Here is a 19,315-nt window from a genome sequence, read left to right as displayed (position 1 = left end):
CTATCGAACTGAGGGATGACGGTGATGGCAGCGGCTATATGTGCGGGCGGGGCCTTGCGCGTGTCATCACACGTCATCTGCCGTAAAGGCGTGAATAAAGGTTTCTTCAGCCAGGACACGCGAGGGCGTGATATCCCATACTTATGTGTTGTACCTCGTTCCTCTCCTTCAGGGAACAGAAGTTATAGACATAACTAATCGTTAGTCAACTTTGGAACCAAAAGATGAGATCATGAATACACGCAGATGAAATGAGCCTCTATTTAAACAAACTTGTCTTTGGTTAGAGAAAAAAAAAAAAAAGGTGGGGGTTCATACAAATAAAATAAGCCTTATCCAGAACAAGCTCAGTGCAGCTGCTCCTTCATGTCAAAGCAGACAGACATCGAGAGGATTCTGGTATCTGATCAGGATCCTTCCATCCAAAGGTAGAAAACCCAAAAGGAAGCACAAGAGATCATAAATCTCATGTGGCCAGGAAACACTTCAAGTTCCTCCAGGACGATTTGAAAAATGAGGCAAATCTGGATAAATCCTGCTGCCAGAATGATCTGAGCGGAGCGATAACAGCAGAGCATGGACGGACAAACGGATAAAAGGGTCAATGTGATGAAGTCCTTGTGACCCTTTTTAGATTACTTAAGCAGGATGCAATGAGCTTAAGGTCGCATGAAGGGAAATTAAAGAGTTTTGTGATTTCGGGTTATGGTTAAATCGCTGGGAGTCACCCTGGCACCACCAGAATCCGCCTTTTATTCAACAGCGAGCAGAGATTTCAGACGCTTGAATCATTGTTTTGGACCCAGAGCAGATAAAGCACGGAGACAGTTTATTGATTACACTGTATGAACTGCGCAGAGCAAAGAGCACAAAGTTATCAATAGGAACCCATCTGCCTGTTGACTTTGCCTAGAAATTTGTCCATAAAGTTATAAACAAGTCCAACCCTGCCCAGGAACAACTGTGACTTGTGCAGGGACTACAAAATATTACACATTCTTACTTTGTTTATTAAATTTAGGCCGCTTATTCAAGTGGACGTTTTAGAGATCTGGGATGTTAATACATGTGTCTGAACTGGAAAAGTTTTTGGGTCCCTCCTGCTGTTTTGACTGTGCAAATAAAATTGACTTTTCCTCTCAGTATTTACCTTTGACATGGACTCTGGGAAGAATGTTCTGGAAAGGTGCAGCATGCAGCAAATCACAAACTTCTTCCTGTGACTGGAGGGAAAACAGCAAAACTTTAGAATAGGAGGCGACTGCATGAGGAAAAAAAATAATGAAAACATCTGCGGAGCATCTTAAAGTCGCCAGAGGCTCCCGATGACCCCGCGACCCGTACCAGGCTCTGCTCACTCAGCATACAGAACAGGATGGCGTTGCCCACCTCCCTCAGGTTCTGGAAACACACAGTCTTGAGCTCAGCGTACTCAACGATGTCCTTCAGCTGGTGGTGGAAGAACTCCAGGATACCTGAATGGAATTACACTGCAGTTATCACATATCTGCTACAGATAACAGCACTCAAAAGTAGATTACAGCAGGTATGCAGCGCTCCCTGATAAGCACATGAAGGGCAGGTTTTGTGGGCTCATGTTTGTTCTGTTGCTGCTCCCTCAGTGGAGTAAAGAAAGTCAAGATAAAGGTCTCTGTACTGAAACGTGTCCACCGCAACTCTTTGATTACTTTTTTGTGCCTCCTCTTCCTGGTGAACGTCCACTGATACTTCCTTTCCCATTAAGGAAAACCTTTACGCCAATCAGTGTTTTGCCTACATGTCAGACTAGGTGCTTCTGGATCATTGCTGGATACACGTAGATGTGACGCAAATCTTTTGACTGAACAAGGTCATCTAACAAAAGGAAATGTGACCAGTTTTTCTCCTCACATTTGAAAGCTTTGATTAAAATGTTAAATACGACTCATTTCCAGCAGTTTGCTTCATTTGAATGAAGCGTTCGCTCCTGACTCACAGCTTCAGATTTTACTCCGACTTGTTCTGCAGATTCAGTCTGTGCGGCTAAGACCCTGACACGACTGACAGAGCAAATCCACTGTGCTCAGAGGTTTTGCCTTTTCTACCAGTTAAAATGAAAGTCAATAAAATGCAGTTTGAACGCTAACACACAAAACAAGCAAAATCCAGCACTGAGACCAAAAAGCACCAGATGTCTCCACGCAGTGGCTTATATTCACATGTATGGGTGTTCTTTGACTCGTATCAAATATCACTGTTATCTTTTTCTACATGTGCAGTATCTGCTGAGTTTTTTTTACTGCTTGTATCAAACCCAGACATTGTGTATCAGCTGGCTACACTTTGACATACCCGGGGAACCGTACTCGTAGCGTGGAAGTCTGCAAATCTTGGGCATCACCTCCATCAGGGTCTTCACATACTGCATTATGGTGCCCTGAAGCTGTAGAAACAGAGAGCTTAACTCCACTTAAAGGGAAGTGAACTCACAAAGAATGAAGCACAGTAGCATCATGAAATCATAGCTCCTGCACATCATTACACACTCACCAGGCTTTTGACAACCTTCAGCAGCTCCTCCATCACCACAGCAATGCCCTGGTAGCCCAGCAGTCTGCACATCACCTTAATGTGTGGGGGGCCCAGAAAGTTTCTATAGGAGCCAAAAGTGCTGCTATAGGCCAGGTTCAGGGTCTACATGCAGAGAAAGACATCAAAAGACATCAAAAAGGTTAGTATGAATATTGCACACCACCATGCAGGGACTTTGTTTTGAGATATTTAAAGGGGGGGATGGTGAAGCTCTGAGAAAGCAGTCCACCAACTACTCTTTCAGAGTCTGCTTCTCTTTAAGGGAGTTCTTTGTCCCCACAGTCCCCAAGTGCTACGTTATAAAGCAGCTTAATTAAAAAGAAAAAGCCAAAATAAACCCAAAGAACAGCTGAGGCCGGAAAAGAAGGTCATAGTAGAGGAGAGGGTAAGTTTTCCTCTTGTGTCATCACAGTGTTAAACATTTGAGAGGATCACAATAATCAGACACACTAACCTGCTGTTGTGAGCTGATGCGTTGTAAATAAAAGTGAAAGGAATCAACGAATGCTTACATTAAATTCCATGGCACTTTTAAAGCGAGTAAAATGGGAACATTTTCCACATTAGGATTATCCTCTGGGGACCACGAACAGCAATACGACAATCTGGCCGCCAGTTGTTCAGAGCTTTTGCTGTGGAACAAACAGTTAGGCAGATGGTCTCGCCAACTGAAGCACATTTAAGCTCCAGTGTCAGATATACAAGATACTCTGACATAAACCAAAGTGCTGCCCGAAGGGGAAATAACGATCAATAACACTATGATGTCTCTGCATTAACTCGCTGGCATGGAAAACAAAATCAAAGCAACCAAATTTGCTAACATATAAAGATTGATTTGTCTGCACTGTGCACTTTTCCCTTACATACACCACAGATTTTTAGTCCTCCCTCTCTCCTGTCAGCAGTGAGGTGAAGCTCTAATCCAGCAGCAGCGGCGATGAGGACACACCGATCTCTGCATCAGTACTGAGGTTAGAAATCTCCACAGCAGCACGCAGCATCAGAGCGGCGACACAAGAAAAGATTTTTTAAGTGAGTGACGAGCAGCAGCAGCATTACGGGATAATCTGAGCAAACACCAACATGTGCTGGCACAGGTCTCCCGGTAAGTTTCCGTTTTATGCTTTGATTTGATGACGGTGGTCGTACTGGTTACTTGTTACAGCCAATAGTTATAGAAACGTCAATAACAAGATGCTTTTTTATGACACCTCTGAAAAACCACAAGATTTCTTTACAGTTGTAAAAATGTGGCAAAAAGAAAACAAAATGAAACCTGTGAGATTAACTTTGTCTGAAAAGCACCAGTATTTAGGAGGGTTTAAAGCATCATTTGTCATCAGCATTTCTTTTAACTGAGCCTGCAGTGAGCACCAAACCCACCCTGCACTGGTTAAGGGCAAAGTGAAAACTTTTAATCATTTTTACATTTGGGTGTCATTTTATTCAATGCACGTAAAATATTATTCAATACTGAAGATTAAGTTTAGATTTTTAAAGCAAAATAAACTCTTGCAATAGTTAAATATGTCAGCAGGTGCTTTGGGTCAAAGTGTGATTTTATAAAATAAATTTCAGGATTTATTAAAATATTGAAATAAAAAGCTCGTAAACTGGACAGCTCAGAAAAATAAATTTCCATTATGCAATTTGCATCATCTGTGCATAATCTCACTCCCTCCCACCCATCTGTTCCAGATAACTCTTTGTACAATGCTTATTATCCTCCGACATTGCTTTGTTTCCCCCTCGTTATGCTTTATATAACATGGTGAGGATCGGCTGTGTGGTCATGACATTTTTCATTATGCTAAGCTCTGTGCATACTGCAAATGGGAGCAGGATTTAAAGTCAGGAAGTAATTAGAGCTTTTATTGAAACCATAAATTGGTGAGTTTTTGGATGCGTTTTTGCTCACTTACGTCAGAACAGTCCTAAGACTTAATGCTGCTTTTCCACCAACTATTTAGAACCACCTCCATTCACTTCTATCTGAAACGCAACAAAACACTGACATTAAAGACCTGAGACAAAATCTGGAACCGCCGACGACGGCGACCAATATCAGCATCAAAAGTACAATTGCATAGATGCTATAAGCATTAAATAAAGAACAGCCACTGATATCAGTGTTTACATTTTTAGTTGTTATAGATCAAAGTAAAGCAGATGTGTTATTCCCTTCTATAATCCTTAAAGGGACAACAGTGGCCGTGCAGTTTGAGCATGTGTTTAACTGCTAATTGTACATAAATAAAATGTGCATGGGTAGGTGTATGAGAGTCAGGCCTAATTCATAAATTCTTAACTTGGATCACGTATGTGGTAATTCTCTGGTATTTGTCCGGCATATTATTATTGTTTTCATTTTTCTTTTTTAAATTTAGTGCACACGTTTTTTTGTTTTTAGCCTCAAACCTAGTTGCGACATAAATGGGGGCTCATCCGGGATCTTTGGGACTCTTCTGAGGGGACTGAACATCAGGTTTCTTTCTCCTATAAGGTGCGTCAAGCTGACTAGGTCTTCCCTGTGAGCGAATTCAAGCATTTCAGCTCTTTAGATGTGCTGCCTCCACTAAAACATTTACTTACTTTGTTTACTTATTACTTAACGCTGTCTCGAGCCTCGGATGCCTGTTTTTGTGGAATAAATAATGGTTGCTACTTATGTTCTAAGGAGTAACTGGATTAAGAGCTTGAGAATCACTTCTCAAATCTGGTTAAAAGTGCTTTGCTTCTTAAAGGGAACAAAAGTGCTGATCGGTGGAAAAAAAAGGAAATGGGTTAAAAAAATATGGGTGGGAAGGAGCCAAAATTAAGAGTAAAATGTGAAAGCTTCTGTTGTGCAACATAACTAGGATGGTGACTTATTTAAATGTTATGAATCATGACCAAATGGCTCACTGAGCCAAGAGAAAGCTTATTATTGATGAAGTCTTCTTATATTAGCTCTTAGATGGGGAAAGAGCACAGAAATACCTCACCCTGTCATCTCAAATTAGTCCTTTCAGTGTCTCACTGTGTTCCCATCTTCCTTTTTTCCAGCTCAGTTTTACATCGCAAGCATCAGACAGCTGCAGTAACTGAGGATGCACTTCATTCCTGCAGACTCCATCTTCTCACAATGGTGATTGCAATCTACAACATCTCCTCCACCTCAGCCAGGGTGAGCTGGCCATCCTCCCCCACCTGCATTGACACCTTCTACAGCGTCATGTACGACCCCAACTGGAACAGCCTGTTCATGGGCTACAAGCGCAAAAGCTTCATGTATGAGGATCGTATCCCTGTCAGTCAGACCAGCACACACCTGGCCAATCTCCTCCCTCAGACTGCCTACTTCTTGTGTGTGACGTGTCAGGCTGCCAATCCGGTGCGGGAACAATGCCAAGTGTTCAGCACTCTGAGCGACAGCAGCGAAGGTCACGACAGAGCCGGCTGGGAGCTGGCAATGGCCGTATGGCTCATCTGCTGCATCTTGCTCCTCGTCATCGCCAGCATCCTGTTGTGGAGCTGTCTTAACAACATCTGTATCCTCCCCGGCCAGGCCGCAGCCGGACACCCGGTGGTGACCAACTCAACCTGTCAAGGCATGTCCACATCTGGAGCCCTCTACACTACGAGAAGCAGCAGCCAAGACAGCATCAAACTCTCCAACATCATGCAATCGCCCCACCTCTCGGCGCAGCCTACGGGTCACATAATTACCCAAGACCATGAGTTGAGGACGCTGGCTAAGCTGTCCGGCAGCGAGCCAACATGAATCAACTGGATTAAGGTCATCACAGCATTGTTCAGATTCAATTGTCACCGAGTATTTTCATCCACTCACAAAATCCTATTTGTGTGTTTTTCCTCAGAGGAAACATTTCCAACCTATTACAGCAAGGTTTCAACACACACTCACACATGCACACCATTTTAAATAAAAAGATTTATGCTTTTAAGACCTAAAAAAAAATTACAAACCAAAAATTAAATATCATTAATATGGCACTCATCTTTCTTTTGGCACTGACAAAAATTTATCCATGCAGAAAAATAAAAAAAATCTGTCATTTAACGCGTCGCCTGCGTGTTTATAGAACGGGCTCAGACAGAAACAAATGTTGTCTGTTTAATCAAAGCTTCACTATCCACAAAAACATTAAAAATAAATAAAATTGTTTTACTCATAACTCTGTAGATCATTCTTTTATATTCATGTCATTTATTTATGTCCATAAATAAACCAAAAATATATTTTTTAAATGTATTTTTTAACCTCTCCTACAGTGAAATTACAAAACCCTCTCAAGCCATATTTGTTCTCCCAAAGTAAAAACAACAACTACTTTTGGACATGTCTGGGAGTGATTTTGATTTATCCAAGTATTATTTACATTATTTTGATTGGATATCAAAGTATTCTGCAGTCCAATGAAAAAAGACAAAATCCTTGATGTGTGATTTATAAAGATGATATGAAAAGTGGATTTGAATTGCCTTGGGAACCCCCCCCCCCCAAAAAAAAACATTAGTAGCCAAAGAGTGTTCAGTCAGCGTCTGTCATAGTCAGATCCGCCCCTCTCTCTTCACGTCTGGCTTCAAGAAGCGATGGTGAGAACGGTCACCTCGATGCTTCATAACAGGACTTCACCGACCAGTGAGTGACATCACAGCGGCCACGTCCATCTTTTATACACAGTTTCTGGTCTTATTTTTAGACACAGGAACACACAGACATCAACATCATGAGTGTGAGGACTGAAACAGTCTGACAGCATCATAGCTACACTATCAGGTTAGCGCCCCCAGCGTGTTGGTCCACATAACTACACGTTAAACAGAAGAACATGTGATTGACTCATGTGCTGCATGGAGTTTTCACATTTCATGACATTTAAGGCATTCATTTCCTCCGAGGGGACGTCTGAGCACGTGCACACACTTCCCAGAGTAATGCTTTCCCCCTTGTATTCTGTGGATACAGTTTGACAGCGTATACTGAATATCTGAGAGTCCACCCCTGTAATATGAGGAGATAAAGTGTGGGAGCTCTAACAGAAAAATGTCCTGACCTTTGACCCGTACAGGTACTGAGGCTGAGCGTTGGGTGGTTTATCCCTCTGGAACTCCTGAGAGAAGGGCAGGATGGTGCGCACAAACCTGAAGGCAGAGTTGGAAACATATCTCCATTAAAATAACATCGGGATTGAAAATACAAGACCCACACAATTACTCCCTTTTCCCCCCTAAACCTTTGAGAAGCACAATCCGATATTTTATCTAATAAAACTATAAAAAATAAAATAAATAAACAGCTGTGAACGTTTATAAGAAACTGCCTCTTAGTTTTAGCTCCAGCTACTGGCATTAATATATGAACATTTTGGTCTTTCTGTGACCTTCACCGTGATTTTATTCTGAAATGTCACCTGTTGGTAGACCCGTTGTAGCAATAGTTGGGTAAGAAGTCGTAGTTGAGCTCCCAGAAGACGTGCAGTGTTATCCTGCCATAAGGGGCCGACACGTTGTGGTTGGCTTCGCGAAACATGGCGTCAAAGCTGTCCAGAGTCAAGAACTTGCTCAGGAGCTTGTGCGTCATGCGGTTGACCTCCAGAAGGCCTTCCAGCTCCTTTAAACAAGTCACACACCACCAATATATATTTTTAACTAAGTCAAATGAAAAACCCCAGGAATCATCAGCTAAATTAAATTACAACTACATACCATGATGGAGGTTAGATCCTCACTCTCGAAGCGACCGATAGCCAACTCCATAGATTTGTAAAGAGCAGCAGAAACCCTCTGAGTGATGAGTCTGTTGAGATCGATGGAGCGGCCTAGAAGCTGAGGTTCACAGCCAGTTAGTTAGAGACAACATGAAGGTGGGAGTACAGCGAGGTGGAAAGCACGACAGCGTGCAGCTTATACCTGGACGTGGCGTTGCTTCAGCAGAGTCTCGTAGCGGTTAGAGGACGGCCAGGGAATGTTGGCTCCTTGGTTCTTGCAGTCAGATCTCAGCCGTTTGTCAAGCAGAAGACTGAAAGAGGATTCACATAAACACAGAGAAGTCAAGGTTTGTAAAAATCACACCTTTAGGCCTGCTCCTTATTTCCTGGCATGTATATCTGGTTCACTTTAATCATGACCAGAGTTTCTAATGACGAGGTCAGTGTATGTACACAAACCTCTGTGAGCCATAAGCTCAGACTGCTCTAAACGCTCAGTGAGGGGCAGCCAATCAGAACAGAGATGGCTTCAATGGGGAGAAACTAAAATAGTTTGCTTCAGAGACATAACACAGGGGCTCCCCCGAGGTCCAGTGTAGGATAAAGGAGGATTATTCTGAACTGTGAATTATGCAAAGCTATTGTGATAGAACTGGAAGTGAGCCGAGTTTTGAACCGTTCCCTCGGATCCCCACAATCCTGGAGGGTAGAGGTGCATTTGAAATTGTCCGACTATGTCCTGTTTGTGTCTGTCATATTTGACATTTGCAATATTACAAATATTAAATAAATAATTTGTACCTAAGCACATGTGCTATAGCACCTTTATCCCCTTCATCCTCCCACAGAGTTTTTTAATACCCTCTGCTACGTTCACACTATCACTCTAGCTGGACGACAAATAAGCTAGCTGTCGTTGAGGCCTTGACAACGTAAAAACATTGGAAAAGTGATCCGACTGCTTCTCAAACTAATCATGCTACTTGATTACTACTGGAATCAACACATTAGAAAACAGACGAAGCAATCAAATCCTTTCTTATGAGACTGTGTGTCTGCACATAAGGGGGAGAGGGGTCGACGTACCTTCCAGCTAGAATCTTGTAGTACCCAAATATCTGATCAGCAAGCTTGTAGACAAACTGATCAAAGCACAGGTTAACCTGAAGAAAAAAAAAATGTTTAAAAGTTTCAACATAGATGACCAATGAAATAGTACTTTCTTCTGGTTTAAGGAGAAAAATTATTTTCACAGATTTTTGTAAAGAACCGAGCCAAATCCATTCTACATGCACATTAACAAAGCTCTGCAAGCGGCTACATAATGAATAGAAATGCAGCTACTCAACAGCTCATGAAATGGACAGGAAACTGAGATTAATGAGGTGACTATAGGAGAGCTTGTAAGCAACAAACAGGATATTTAGGAAAGCCGTGCAGTCAGAGGCATTATGAGCGCGGTGATGCAGCCGCCACATATCTGAGATCATGATCCTTTACCTCTGCCTCTATTTCATCGTAGAGGAACTGCTTCTTGAATTTGGTCAGGGCGTAGTGTGCGCTGTCGTTGTACAAATCCAGAGGATATAGCACATACCTGCAGGGGATTAAGATGTTATTCTAGAATTAAACACACCCTGCAACCGTGAGAGAATTAATCTGTTCAGCAACAAGGATAAAAGCTGAGACGTGTAAAATAAGAAGCTTCATTTAGCTGCAGCAGCAGTTGGTTAAAAAAGGAAGCGTTACATCAAACTCATCAGTTCGATCGTGTTCACTCGAGGTTAACCATCGTCGTTCAGCGCCGCTCTTTGGAAACTAGCAGAACTGATACGCGCCACACAGACATCTGCTTAAATATGCACGACCTGCACAAAACACTTACTCTCCATAGTAAATAAGAGTAAAACGGAGAGTTTTTCTTTTCTTTTTTTCCCAAAAATTTTGGGTGAATATTTGAAGAATTACAGCACGTATGCTTCCTGCCAGCTGATGTGCTTAATGGCTTATGTAAAACCTGCCTCGTATCAACGTAATCCTGCAGCAAAGATTTAAAGCAGACACGAAAACATTCACGGATAATCCCAATTTTTAGGATTTCATCCAGGGTCCTATTTGAAAATGGAAGATGAAAAGAAACGAGCGCTGAAGTTGTCAGAACGCATCTGTCCGATCGCAACCGCCAATCGCAAAGAGCCAGACTGTGACTAAACATGAAGTTTAGTTAGAGAAGGACAAACGCAGTCCTCCGTTTTTGCACCAAGTTGCAAATTATACCATGGAGAATATCTATTTCCACTGCTGTGAGAAGAACACCAAACAATCAGCCCATCTTTCACATAGGATGAAGAACTTAATAATAAGAATGGGAGGGAAACTGTCCAGTAGTTATCAGAGTTGGTGGTAACCAGTGGAAATAAATGTTCTTGGTTACAAAAGAAGCATATTTACTCCATCATTGAAGCCTCCTTAGTCTCCAGGATGTGATCGGTGAGGATCCAGGGCATGGACATCTCGATGGGGAACTGGATCCTGCGACCCATGGTGAGCTCCAGAAAGAACTCTCTGAACCACAGCTGGGAGAGGTCACAGCACTGCTGCAAGGTCTCTGAAGGGAAGAGAGGGGAGATGGAAGAAGGTTACATCAGAGTCCCCTTCCAAAAGCTGTCAGGGGCCTCGGGCTGGTGATGATATTTATCGTTTGCTGAACAAAATGATTTGAGTTTTAGACTATGACTTTCTGAGTGTGTGAGTGATGAGATGTGTGTGAGTTGGTTGCACTTTTTAAACAGAGCTTCAAAGTCCTGTACTTGAAGTTATGAGTGCTCAAAAATTATGACTTTTCAAGCCAACCCTCTAATCCCAGAAATGTTCATTAAATATCGTTAAATATCCAAAAGTCGTAATAGGAAAATAAAATAAGAATCATCTTATTCTAAGGGAGGCAGAGATGAAACGTTCTCAGGTGTGACTGATTGCATCTGCCTCTTACCGCTAAAGTTCAGCAGGTGAGTGTAAAAGAAGGACTCTCGGTGAAATCTCTCGATGTCCAGGATGGTGGGGCCCTCCAGGCCGCTGCGCAGAGTCTTCTTTGAGCCACTTTTTTCAGCAATGAGTGACTCCAGCATGGTCCTCACCATGTAGAGCTGCATCAACAAAGAGAATTGAGTAAAGGAAGACCTCATTAGTGCCGGCGCCCTGCTGACTGTACTCACAACCCTGCAAACACTAATCTCATTACAGGTGGGCAGCCGGTATGAAAGCTCCGTGTTGCTTTCAACATTTTCATCATCTCAGTCATTCCATAGTGGTGTGGAAAAGTGTTTGCCTCTTTCCTGGTTTCCTAGTGTGTTGCATATTTGCACCCCAGGGTGTGGTCCTGTCAGAGCGCAATGGATCGGCGCTTCATCATGTTTATTTTTTTCCTCTTAAGCTAAGGAATAAAATACTGTAGCAGTTCAAATATTCCAGGTAACTGCTGTATCCATCTCAAATTAAAAGTGCTTTAGCATGGATAGAAACTCTGTTTCTTAGCAAGGCTTTTATTTTGAAAGAAACATGTTCGTTTTATTTAAAATACGGTACATGAGATTATCTATGGTGTCATCCTCTGACATTTCTTATTAATTCCCATGTTAATTAATAAAGAATAACTGAGGACAGGATGTGAGCGGTCAGTTATTATGCAAAACTGCCTCCACAGGAAGCAGAATTATATAATCCTGGAAACAAATCAAAAGCTAACTGTGCTGATGCGCTCTGGTGCGTAAACAAATAGTGCCACACACCTGCACACACCTGGAAAACAGATTAGTTCTTGGAAATGACCCCTGAGCTGATAAATCTGTCTGCAGTACAGAACATAACAGATGGTACTACTGAGTCTGACATAAAACACAACTTTAAACCCAGCACCACACAGGATGAATGGGTATAAAAAGAACCCAAGGTGAGGTGTGCGGTGTAACTGCCGATGGTGAAAGCAGAGGTCTCAGAGCCACAAACTGAGTACCGTAAACCCAAAAAACGTCTTAGTCCAATCCCGTAACACCTTTTACACAGAAGATTCACAATTCATTAAAAAAAAAGTAGAAAACAAAAAGTAACCATCTTCTGAAGCTTTCATACTACAAAATATCAAAAGCAGGTAAGAGGATCTTTGAAAAGCTAGTAAATCCAACATCCCCTTCCAATTCTCAGTGAGAGGTGGTGATAGCTGGGCTGATGGATGATGGGTTTCCAGGTTAGGAAAAGTGCTGGAGGATCACCTACAGTGATTTACTATGCTACAGTGCATTTATGTACTTTTGTAACTTTTTTGCTTTTCACTCATTCATTCAAATATGCAGTGTGAAACATTAGAAACATAATATAGAATTATACAGAATATATACAGAATTATTGTGGATTTTGATTAATTCGTCACCATTTTATCCACATTAAAAAGGCTCCTTACAGTAAATACCCTCTGCAAATTTTAATGTCAAACCTTCACCACCAGGGGGCAGTGCTCTACCCGTGGGTTTGTTGCCGTTTTCAGACGTAACCTTTGATATCTCGTTTTAGTCCTACTTGCATTTTCTCGAGAGGCTTTACTTTATGCCGCACACCTTTTCCTGTGTTCTTAATAACTTACACCACTGTGTGGTATACACTGGTACTACATGAAAATGCAGTTCAGCCAAAATGTAACTATACGCAAAACGTCTATGTAGCATCCTGCATCCTCATACATTAAAATGAGTTATGATAAAGAATGTCAGTGAGGTGAGACCTGCGTGCTGGACGGCCCCACGGCGCGGCGAGGAACTTTAATGTCAAAGCCACCCTTTGGATCTTTTTCTCCACGGAGGGCGGGGTCATTGTGAGGCTCCCGGCCGGTCTCCCAATCGCACACGGTCTTTCGGATGGCCTGGAGGACGCTGCAGAAAGAAGGAAAAACAAAATACTTTTGAATGAGACGGTTTTACTTTGTGTCTTCAGCCAAAAGGAAGACGCACTTAGGCCTTTACTGGAGCACCAACGAACCGAAAATGAGAATGTGTATAAATGGTGGTTCATGCAAAAACCACAATATTTCTATTCACTATGTTAACAAATGTAGTCTCAAACACAACTTAATAACAGATGAGCTAAACATGGTAAATAAATTGACATTAAGCAGGAAATTATTTAGGCAAACAGGTTTTACTTGAGCAGGATGGCCAGATATTTGAAGCAATAGTTTGCCAATTAATTTGAGCATTTTTAATTATTATTATTTTGTCCATCTCAGACAACGAAGCAGCTCGCAATCAAATTACTAGTGAAGAGTCCCTGCACTCTTATTTTGAAAGCTAAGTTCAGCCCAATGTGTCCCTGTGGGCTCACTCACTGGCTGGATCGTTACTGAAGCGGTCCTCATTATCAGTTAACCGCCTCTCCAGAGAGAGCTTTGTGTCCTGTGGATGGATGATCTGCAACACAAGCTTTGTTCTGCTCTGGAGATCTCTAAGGACTGTGGGGTGGAAGTCCAGCACAGGATGGTGCAATCAGCTGAGTCCCCCATGTTGTTTTATTTGCATCACAAAGGCAATTTAAACATTTTCGGGGGGGGGGGGAATCAGCGCTTTTTAATAAACCATCACATCTCCCACAAACTGGATCTAAATCTGAGTGCGATCTAAATCTGACTGTAATGCGATTCGAACCTCTGGATGACATTTTTCTTCTTCTTGATAGCGAGGCGCAGCGGATCACGCAGAGTGACCTGAGCAAAGTCCTGCAGAGCTGAGTAGATGGTGTGACGGATGGCGTGGTTGAACACGCTCTCCATGCGTCCCATCAGCACCTGCAGTCCCTTTATCATTGCAATCACCTGTAAAAGCACAACAATGGATCAGGGACAAGAATTCAAGTGGATCAAAAGACCAATCTTGTCATTCCATGAAAAAAAAAAATCAATCAGCATCCAAGTCCTGATTCCTTCTGGCTCAAAATCTGCTTCCAATATATTCATATTTTAACACTCTGAATGCAGCTTATGTGAAAATGAGGAACAAAACTGTTGTTCATGTATTCTCTATAACAGCTTGGACAGATCACATCCACCAAGAAACTTAGAAGGACGCTATGTACAGTGGGTACATAAAGAATACGCTGATTCTGGTAGGTTGCAGTGGGAATGTTTTTCCGGTCTGAATGATTTCACATGGAGTGACCATTTAAATGTGTGCACTGATGTGACAGACCTCTACGAGGGCAAACTTCTCCTCGCTGGTGTAGTTGTATCTGGTGGCCCTCTCGTACTCCTCGGCGTTGTCGGGGCACTCTTTATTGGAGTACTTGTCTGTGGGATGTACCAGTTTCCAGGAATACTGCAGGAAGAGTTGGGAAGGGGGGAGGATTACTCTTACTTTTATAAATACAAACATCTCAGCTGGAATCACTCATCATGCGTTTTCTCCTCACCACTTCCATAACATGAGCGCTCCACTGTGAGAGCAGCTGCATGCCCTGCAGGGCCAAGTCAAACAGCTTCCTGTACTCAGTGTCAGTCTTCTGGGCTTCCTGACGCCCTGACCCAGTCACCACCTACATCAGCACACAAACAAACGTCATTTAAGGCTCAAGCCACACAATCCTGACTTTCTCACAGTATAGATTAGTGCTGAAAAAAAGAAAATCAGCATAAACCTAAATACCAATAAAAACGGCCCTCTTCGAATTTATCTTTCCTGCCCTTATCATTCCTGTGTTCAGTGTATTTCTGACCCACAAGTCAGTTAAATTCCCATCTCAGTCACACTAAACAATGACCCCTGAAAATCCGCCGGGTTAAGACATCTGCTGAAAAGCCTCTTACATCACAGCTGGGAATTTAAACATACCAATGAACATAAGAAAGCTTTAAAAGCTGGAGTGTGTTTCTCTCTGGTGAAATAAAGGTCAGCGGGATACTGATCCTCTACAGCAGCTTATTATGACAATAAACCTGCACTGCATTCAATCCAATACCTCGCCGATGATCTTTAACATCCGAGGGAAAGCCACACTAACCTCACTGTTGCTGTAGCGAGCGAGCTCGGAGATGAAGCGCATGTGATCGTCTCGGATCTGAAGCATCTGCTCACAGATGTTGTACTGAGGGCTGCTGGATATGGACGTGCAAGTCCACCTAAAACATAAGAAAGAGGAGAGAATCAGAGCAAGGAATTATGGGATAAATGAGTGATGATAAAGAAAAGCATCCATAGGAGAAAAACAGCTTTAGGTGCCAGCTGCTAAGATTACGCATAAAAACAAATGAAACCCGATAGAGAGGTGGTGCATGGATCGAGTAAAAATGTCATTTTGCTGCAGCATGTTTGTTTTAAAGGAGAGCGTGAGACCACACGCCTGCCAAAGTTTGCCAAAGTTCAACTCGATCACAAAGATGAAATGCTACAACGCACCGACACCACGTCAACCCTTCACACTGACTTATGAAAAAGTCACATAGTAAAAACTGTGTCCGTGCTGTCTGCAGCTGCCTGCTCCTACAACAAAGCACATTCCCCGCCTGGGGGGGACGACAACATTCAGCTGAAGCAAAATCATCAGTCCAACAACTGCTGAGAGATTTCACTGAGACTACAAGACAAGAAATCAAACTGTGGCTCACATATTTTAGACAAACTGACATCATCGTCCCTACAAATATAGCGGACCAGGTGCCCAGACCGCATTTTTATCCCTTGTCCCATTTATCGGGACAATGTCCGACATTTTGAATAACTCTAGTAGAAAAAGTGGACACGAGCTTCAATAAAAGTCTGCAGCTCACAGTTTAAAGGGAGAAATCTGTTCTGAGCAGCATTAAACTGCTACACTTTATTCAAATTAGATCCCATCATGCCGACGGTCACAGCTGGTTGGAGAAAGAACTGCGATGAACGAAAAGCAAATTTCGTTTTTGACTGTTCACGTTTGGAGCGGGAGAAAAGAAAAAGAAAAATCATAGTTTTAACAGTCTGTCAGCTCCTAAAATTTCAGCCACGCAGCTGTCTTCTGCTCTCACCTGGACTTGTTCTCTTCAAAGTGAGCGCTGGTCTTGATGTACCGGGACAACTCAATCTGCATGTCTCCAAACAGCGGCACCACCTGGAGTTGCTGCGAACACCAAGAACACACGAACCATTTAAAACCGTGGACAGCAACCATGATGACAACCACAAGGTGGAAACTAGCATTTTAAACACCGATTTGACGATCGATAAAGCTAGCATTACCATTAGCTTTTTACATGTGGGATTTTATTCCATGGTTTGAAGTTTTGGTATTTATTTCCTAAATACATCAAACAGCCGTAAAAAGAAATCTTATATAACGTATCACTCATCATCGGTTTTTTGTTTTTCCAGTCAAGAACAGATGTGTTTGTGTTTTTTGTTCATGTCACACGTCCCTCCGTACCTTGAAAAACTTGTCGATCTTGCTCAGGTTTATTCTCTTCTTGGCATCCAGTTTGTAGATGTTGCTGCTGTTTCCATCCATGAGGTACAAGCCGAAGCCCATCACCTGGAGAAGAGGAGAGCTGTGGTTATCCTGTGCACAGCGCTCTGGTTTAAAACGAGCCTCCGCAGCGTCACTTACTTTGAGCAGCATGTGTTTCTCGCTGGGAGTGAGGTACAGCTTGTTGTCGTAGTAATCGGCACACAGGTTCACGATATCCGCCAGCAGCTCTTCATATCCGTGGATCACCTCCAGCTGCTGCTGCAACGACTGGCAGAGGGTACACAAGAGTTTAATATTAAAGAAATATTTACTTGTCAAATCCTGTGTGCCAAAGAATATGGAGAAATGAGATTTGACGTTATGAATGCTGCAAAGAGTGTTTTACACTCTTTAGACCAACCTGGGTGATTTTGTTGTGATTAGCCAGAAACATGGACAAATTCTGAGACTCCTGAATGGACGAAGGCTCCGACATCTTTCGGAGAAACTGAGCGGCTCTGAGCAGAGGAGAGAAACGGTGCATTCGTTTTAAAGACCAAACACAGCCTCTCTATACCAGAGAGAGACGTGAACACATACGTGAGCTGCGCTTGAAATTCCCAGAGATCAACTTATGTATTTTACATCGAGAAGAAACACTGACGGGAGTGCTACCCCTGAAGTCAAGCTCGCTGAGATTCAAACGTGACGGAGACTTTTACTAGATGCACCTATGGTATCAAATCGAGACATTATATGACGCGTCACTTTGTTCTGGCATTATTGCATTCACAAATGTGACCGCCCGCCCAGTATGGAGACAATAATACCCATCAGCCTTTTAACGCTGAGTGTTAAAAAGGTCATCCTGAGAACTCCCTGATGTTAGGCAGGCAAAACTGGACTGATTCATTTTCCTCAAACGTCCTAAAATGTGGCTAAAAAGCTGAGCAAGTTAAAAGGGAGAAAAAAAAAAAATGAACATGAACTTTTATCGTGTTTACTATGAACACTTTGACATCATACTGAAGCTCTGAATGTCTGACCGCATGTGGGAAGCTCTTTTACCGATTTCTGTTCAGACACTTTGCATCTGTAAACCTGCAGACACACAGACAAATAAGTCAAAGCAGAAGCAAGGAGGGTCGAATGAGCCTCTGCTCTTTATCATACTCCATATGATTAATTCCATATATTCCAACACCGAGATCAGGAAGGGGATAGTAAATGGTTTCCAGGTTGCTGACTGATGCTGCCATCTAGTGTCTGTGGGGCTAACCGGCCTCGTGAGTGCAGGAGAGCGTGTGTTTTATGGAGTACCGTTTGTACGCCGAGTGGTCGTTTTTGACGCTGCACTTCATGTTCTTCAGCTCATCCAGCACGGCAAACATGTTGATAAACTTCCCGAGGGTCAGCAGGTACGCCTCGGAGACAAAGTCCTTCCTGCGCTCGGTGTGACACAGACGGCGGACCTCGCCGCAGAAACGATCGATGGCTGTGCGCTGCGGGAAAATAAAGCAGCTTTAGAGGATTTAGAGACGGCCGGTCATCATCAGTATCTGCTGATCAAAGAATTGATGATACCTGGAAGTACATGAAGTTCATCAGTTTGGTGACTTCAGGCTCCAGCACCTCGACAGTCTTCTCATAGATCTCCACTCTGTTGGGCTGCTCGTTGCATTTCACCTGAGAAGAAAGAAACAAACGCAAAGAGCAGCGTTCATCTTATGAACCAAAGAAAAACATGACCTTTTTCTGACTGGGTCCTAGTTACAGCAGATTCAGTAAGTCGAATGCTCTCTGGAAGCTGAGACTTCTCTTAAAGAATCAGCAGAGACAGAACAGTCTGACCCTCCTCCACCTCATCTACTCTACTAAAGTTAACTCTTTTTGCCTCAGTCAGCCCTCTGTTGCATCGTCAGCGTTAGCACCGCAGTGTCACAAACCAACATCCCAGCTTTAGGTGACCATCAGATGTGCACAATGCAGTTTAATCAAAAGGCTCGACTATGAAATTGGTTGTTTTTTTAAAAAAAAAAAAATGTTTTACTGTTCACGTTTTCATCATCCAATCAGTTTAATGTTCATCAAATAAAAAGAAATTTCAGCAGAAATCAACACAAAAATAAAAACAATATCATTACATCACATCTATGATCAACCTGAGATCCACTACAAGACACCAAAGACAGGAATTAAACAAATAATGATTCCGTTTTTGTTTTTAGTTCAAATGATCTGGAAAAAACCTAAAGTCCCAGTTAGCATCAAAATTAATAATAAGCATGAATTAGGCTGCTGGGGGATTCCCATGATGCATTGAGTTTTTCTTTTTCAGTCACTATGTATTAACAGACCTCTCTGCACTGAATCATACATGTTATCAATCTCTGGCTCTCTTCTACAGCATGTCTTTTATCCTGTCTTCCTTCTGGCCGCCCCTCCCTGAGCCTGGTTCAGCTGGAGGTTTCTTCCTGTTAAAAGGGAGTTTTTCCTTCCCACTGTCGCCAAAGTGCTAAAAGGGGGTCATATGATTGTTGGGTTTTTCTCTGTATGTATTATTGTAGGGTCTA

General features: G+C 42.6%; 2 protein-coding genes across 6 annotated transcripts in view; one reads left to right on the top strand and one right to left on the bottom strand.

Annotated features, from left to right (window-relative positions):
- cyfip1 (cytoplasmic FMR1 interacting protein 1) overlaps nt 1-19,315 on the bottom strand; it is a 46,131-nt gene that overhangs the window by 11,031 nt on the left and 15,785 nt on the right. For both annotated transcript variants that reach the window (XM_026157659.2, XM_026157660.2), the window contains exons 5-27: nt 18,327-18,428; nt 18,063-18,244; nt 17,164-17,260; nt 16,902-17,030; nt 16,722-16,826; nt 16,327-16,418; nt 15,327-15,444; nt 14,739-14,861; nt 14,519-14,644; nt 13,979-14,145; nt 13,063-13,210; nt 11,281-11,434; nt 10,740-10,896; nt 9,789-9,885; nt 9,375-9,451; nt 8,491-8,599; nt 8,287-8,406; nt 7,992-8,191; nt 7,635-7,722; nt 2,530-2,673; nt 2,332-2,422; nt 1,345-1,475; nt 1,151-1,223 (exon numbers count right to left, since the gene is read on the bottom strand). In XM_026157659.2, coding sequence (XP_026013444.2) covers nt 1,151-1,223; nt 1,345-1,475; nt 2,332-2,422; nt 2,530-2,673; nt 7,635-7,722; nt 7,992-8,191; nt 8,287-8,406; nt 8,491-8,599; nt 9,375-9,451; nt 9,789-9,885; nt 10,740-10,896; nt 11,281-11,434; nt 13,063-13,210; nt 13,979-14,145; nt 14,519-14,644; nt 14,739-14,861; nt 15,327-15,444; nt 16,327-16,418; nt 16,722-16,826; nt 16,902-17,030; nt 17,164-17,260; nt 18,063-18,244; nt 18,327-18,428 — 2,830 coding nt within the window. The remainder of the gene's footprint in view (nt 1-1,150; nt 1,224-1,344; nt 1,476-2,331; nt 2,423-2,529; nt 2,674-7,634; nt 7,723-7,991; nt 8,192-8,286; nt 8,407-8,490; nt 8,600-9,374; nt 9,452-9,788; nt 9,886-10,739; nt 10,897-11,280; nt 11,435-13,062; nt 13,211-13,978; nt 14,146-14,518; nt 14,645-14,738; nt 14,862-15,326; nt 15,445-16,326; nt 16,419-16,721; nt 16,827-16,901; nt 17,031-17,163; nt 17,261-18,062; nt 18,245-18,326; nt 18,429-19,315) is intronic.
- fndc9 (fibronectin type III domain containing 9) lies at nt 1,406-6,752 on the top strand. 4 transcript variants are annotated; one of them, XM_080297180.1, is made up of 3 exons: nt 1,406-1,546; nt 3,477-3,679; nt 5,620-6,752. In XM_080297180.1, the coding sequence occupies exon 3, from the start codon at nt 5,699-5,701 to the stop codon at nt 6,335-6,337; it is 639 nt and encodes a 212-aa protein (XP_080153306.1). In that variant the 5' UTR covers nt 1,406-1,546; nt 3,477-3,679; nt 5,620-5,698; the 3' UTR covers nt 6,338-6,752. The 4 variants fall into 4 exon arrangements, with proteins under 4 accessions (XP_080153306.1, XP_080153307.1, XP_026013452.1 ...); XM_080297181.1 differs by having other exon boundaries at nt 1,407-1,546; nt 3,480-3,679; XM_026157667.2 differs by lacking the exon at nt 1,406-1,546 and adding an exon at nt 4,985-5,077 and having other exon boundaries at nt 3,537-3,679.

Source organism: Astatotilapia calliptera, chromosome 23, assembly GCF_964374335.1.
Source record: "Astatotilapia calliptera chromosome 23, fAstCal68.1, whole genome shotgun sequence".
NCBI lineage: Eukaryota > Metazoa > Chordata > Actinopteri > Cichliformes > Cichlidae > Astatotilapia > Astatotilapia calliptera.
Note: the sequence above shows the minus strand (reverse complement) of the source record. Positions and strands in the feature narration are given on the sequence as shown.